The sequence below is a fragment of the Marmota marmota genome, unplaced genomic scaffold (assembly GCF_001458135.2).
Source record: "Marmota marmota marmota unplaced genomic scaffold, marMar, whole genome shotgun sequence".
In the NCBI taxonomy this organism is placed as follows: domain Eukaryota; kingdom Metazoa; phylum Chordata; class Mammalia; order Rodentia; family Sciuridae; genus Marmota; species Marmota marmota.
Window position 1 is genome coordinate 5,194,212 of NW_025999962.1, and position 3,966 is coordinate 5,198,177.

Consider the following 3,966-nt stretch of genomic DNA (forward strand, 5'->3'; position numbering starts at 1 on the left):
CCAGTTGACAAATGGAAAGGGCAACCCAGAGCTGCAGGTGACCCAGAATGCCCCAGCCGGGGCCCTGGGACATGGCCCCCATGCGGCAGAGTCAGGTCACACCTAAAGGCCCTGGGAGGGCGTGGCAGGGGTGACAAGCTGCGCCCCACCCCGGGCCCCAGCAGGCTCCCCCCCACCCCCGCTGTCCCGGGAGGTGGCCCCCAGGCCTGGTGGGGAGGGCTTGGCAGGTAGCAGTGACCCCGCAGGGGACCTGGCATTTCTCTGTCCCTCTGTCCCGGCCCCCGCCCGCCTGCCTGGCCCCGCGAAGACCTGAGCGGTACCTCCTGTCCCAGCTGCCGCGATGGTGCCTTCCGCTGTGGCTGTGCCGGCCTCCCGCTGTCCGCTGTCCCAGCTGAGAGCTGAAGTAAAACTGCTGATGCCGACGACTCTGGCTGCAGCCGGGTCTGTTTCTGCCGCCGATAGAGCTAGCTGGGGGCAGTTAGGAAAGAGCCGCGGCCGCCAGAGGCCACGGCTGACTGGGCCCCTGTCCACCAGTGGCTTCCCTCAGTGTCCCCTAGCTTTCCCCCATCGGGCCCTTGACTGAAGCCCAGGTGATCATGACGCACTTGCTGGGCGGTCAGCCAGCTGACCATCTGGAAGTGATGGCGGCCCCCCCACCCTCCTCACCAGCACCCACCACTGAGCTCTCCTGCTCCGGCTCTGGGAAGAAGGTCCAGCCAGGGTGTGGCCCCGGGGGCTCAGCCTTGTCCCTCCCTGGCTGGTGGAAAGGCCCCCAGGCCTGTCTCAGGACCCCCTGGGCCTCCAGTGGGACATTCACCTTCTGGCGACAGCCTGAGGAAGGGGGCGGGTCACTACCTTCCTGTCCCCTGGTGAGGCCGGCTCTGGCCTGAACAGTTCTAGGCTGGAGACTGGTCAGAAGCACAAAGCCCTGTGCTTGGCCCCCAGGGCCAGGGCGGCCATACACCCTCACTCCTTCACATCTGGGCCCACGTGTGGGGCCCGACTTGGTCCCCTTCCTGTTACTGCTCCCAGGTCCTGGCACTCACTGGGAAGGACACTGCACACCACAGGACATACCATTTGCAGGATGGTGACTTCAAGGCAGCAGATAGGTCAAGGCCCAGGGGAGGAGTGTTCTTAAAGCTGGGCTGCAGAAACCTCCCAGGGGATGCACATGAGCTCCAAGAAGGGAAGGAGCCGATTCCACTGGGGCAGGTGTTCCACCAAGTGGTAACAGCAGGTGCAAAGGTCCTGGGGCAGAGGAAGTGGTGAGGGCCAGAGAGGCTGGAGTGGAGTGGAGCAGGAAGAAATGCCCATCTTAAGGGGGTGAGAGGTATGGCCCCTCTTCCATACTGCCCCTGGTCCTTGGCCACATACAGGAGCAAGGCCATGACTCTGCCTAGGAATTGCAGGCCCCCATGGCCCTTCCCCATACTGTGTGCAGGGACTATTTGGAGCACTTGACACACACGAGGTCTCATTCCTGTCCCATCTGAGGATGAGAAAACGGGGCCAGAATATCAGGATTTGAAACTGGTCTTGCCCAGAGTCCACAAGAGGAATTGGACCTGTTCTCCTGGCCTCAGTGTCCCCATCCACAAAAGGGTGAGGGGGCTGTGGCTGGGTGATAGACCGCTCTCACCCAGCATGCCCTACGGACCCCAAGTTCAATCCCCAGCACCTCAAGAACAGAACTAATTAGTGAACTAGGTCAGTTCACTCACGGAGCCGAGTCCCCTTCCTCCCAGGCCCGAGGTCATTTAGAATAACGTTTTCAGCAGCCCCTTTTATGTTCCCTGGAATGAGCTCACTGGCAGTACCACCTTCCTATGCAAGGAATTCACTAGATCCACACAAAGCTGCGACTACCTTATGAAAGAGCAATAAAGAATTATTTACACCAAACCGTGCATATATCATTAAGCAAGCACTGAGCCCAAGTGCCCCAGGACGCAGAACCCCACAGGGACAGCAGTTTGCACAGATGCAAGGTCCCTGCGGACTCTCCCAGCCCCACATGTGCAGTGCACTCCTGGGACAACAGGGCCAATTTCCAAACACTGCATTGCCCAGCTGCGTTGCTGGAGGTTCCAGCTTGTTCACACCAAAGTCCTGGCGTCCACAGATAGACCCAAGGCCTGGCTCAGAGGTATGTAAAGGGACTCTCCCTCCAGAAAGCAGGGGATCTTGGGAGGACCCCGAAGTGCCCCTGGGCTGCCCCACCTCAGTCCCCACCCCTAAGTGCAGGTGATCCTTGTCTTTGGACAACGAAAGACCCCAAGAAGGCCCCAAAGCCCAGGGGAGAGACACCATCCCAGAATTAAGTGATACAGTTGATGATTCATTGTACTGGCTTCGGGGGAAAAGTACCATTTTAATCTTTAACTTATCTAGGTTAGGGCAAGAGAGGGCCTTACCCCTGCTCCTCCGACCCCTCCAGGTTCCCCCCTGCATCTGGCCCTGAGGTCCAGCTGGCCCCAGCGCTGAGTTCGACAGTGGGCCTCCCTTTCTCTTAACTTCCTTGAGTACAAAATGCAAGGGCTGGGGGTGTAACTTACCGGTACAGGCCTTGGGTTCCATCCCTGTCCCCCACAAATGACATAACTCCACTTGATCTAATCGTGCGTTTTGTATCAGTGATGCTGGGGATCCCGCCCAGGGTCTTAACAGCTAGGTTTTGAGGGTGCAAGATGAAGAGCCATGGCACGTATGGAACAGTAACGAACTGGCAAGCGTTGTTTGTCCCATTTTACAGGAGGGCAGAGGCGCAGAGACGTGAGCGATTTGCTTGAGAAAATCCTGCGACTGGGCTGGGGATGTGGCTCAAGCGGTAGCGCGCTCGCCTGGCAAGCGAGCGGCGGTGCGGCCCGGGTTCGATCCTCAGCACCACATACAAACAAACATGTTGTGTCCCCCAAAAACTGAAAAATAAATATTAAAAAAAAAAAAAAAAAAAAGGAAATCCTGCGACCAGTGGAATTGCAGCTTTCACCCAAGCCAACATCACACGACGAAAAACCTCAAAGCAAGCGGGACCTGAGGAATTCCCGTTCCAAGGACAGTACTTGTCATTACTATACAGTAGCTCACTATATACAAAAAAATTTGCAAAGAAAAGTTTCCCACGCTGAAAGATAACGTCAGTAACTACTGAGAAATACACACTTCATAAAAACCTGTACTTCTTTTTTAATTTATAGGGGACGGGCAGATCGCGACTCCCAGGCATCCCGCAAAGTAGGCGGGTCACCTTAGGGGCAACCTTTACCCGCTCAAAAATTCGTCTCACATTTGCAGTGAGGATTCGGGCGTCACCCCGAATCGTTATTTTCCTTACTCATAAGTTTAAGGCATAAAGAAATGTAGCTCTACACTTCCTGGGTAGCAAATTCTATTCTTATTAAACCTATGGTGAGTACCAAGTTGCTCGTTAAACTTACAGCCTCATTCTTTTGGAGTTTGTTTTACCTGTTATTAATTTCTTATGACCTTTTAAATTTCATTTCTTCAGGAAAAAGAACGGACCGCCCCCCCCCCGGGCTCAGACCCTCTTTATGCAGATAAGGAGTACGCATCGCGAAGGCTGATGGGAGTATCCACGCCCCTTCCGGTCCTTGCCTCGTGTGAACTGTCGCGAGAGTTGGTTGGACGGACGCCGGAAGCAGATCGTCTCACCGTAGCGGCCGAAGGGGCGGGCTCGCGGGCTGAGGGCGTCTAAGCTGCTCCTGGCTTGCTCGGTGGCGCAAGATGGCGGACATCTCCCTGGACGAGCTGATACGGAAGCGCGGAGCGGCGACGAAGGGACGGTGAGTGGCCTTTTCTCTCTTCGGAGCTCGGGGTTTGCGGCCTAGCAGACCTCAGGGCGGAGGAGGGAGCGGTCCCGGCGCAACGCGAGGGCCGGCTGCTCCCGCCCCTTGCTTCAACCGCGCTCCTTATTGGCCGCGCCGCCGCTGCCGCCGCCGGCCC

The 3,966-nt window shown here is 57.0% G+C and overlaps 1 protein-coding gene, 1 long non-coding RNA gene and 1 other non-coding gene across 4 annotated transcripts in view; 2 read left to right on the top strand and 1 right to left on the bottom strand.

The window, feature by feature from the left end:
* The first annotated feature begins 6 nt into the window (after positions 1–6).
* Positions 7–3,116, top strand: LOC125616809. The gene is made up of 2 exons (XR_007347565.1): positions 7–2,149; positions 2,756–3,116. It is a non-coding gene; the product is annotated as an uncharacterized LOC125616809 (long non-coding RNA).
* Positions 3,117–3,204: 88 nt separating this feature from the next.
* LOC125616828 lies at positions 3,205–3,354 on the bottom strand. The gene has a single exon (XR_007347603.1). It is a non-coding gene; the product is annotated as a U12 minor spliceosomal RNA (small nuclear RNA).
* A 257-nt stretch (positions 3,355–3,611) lies between these two features.
* The window catches only part of Poldip3 (DNA polymerase delta interacting protein 3), a 31,505-nt gene continuing 31,150 nt past the window's right edge, over positions 3,612–3,966 (top strand). Inside the window, exon 1 of one of the 2 annotated variants that reach the window (XM_015501829.2) lies at positions 3,612–3,806. In XM_015501829.2, the coding sequence (XP_015357315.1) occupies positions 3,748–3,806 (59 nt within the window). In that variant the 5' untranslated portion in view covers positions 3,612–3,747. The remainder of the gene's footprint in view (positions 3,807–3,966) is intronic. The other variant, XM_015501828.2, reaches the window with a different exon arrangement.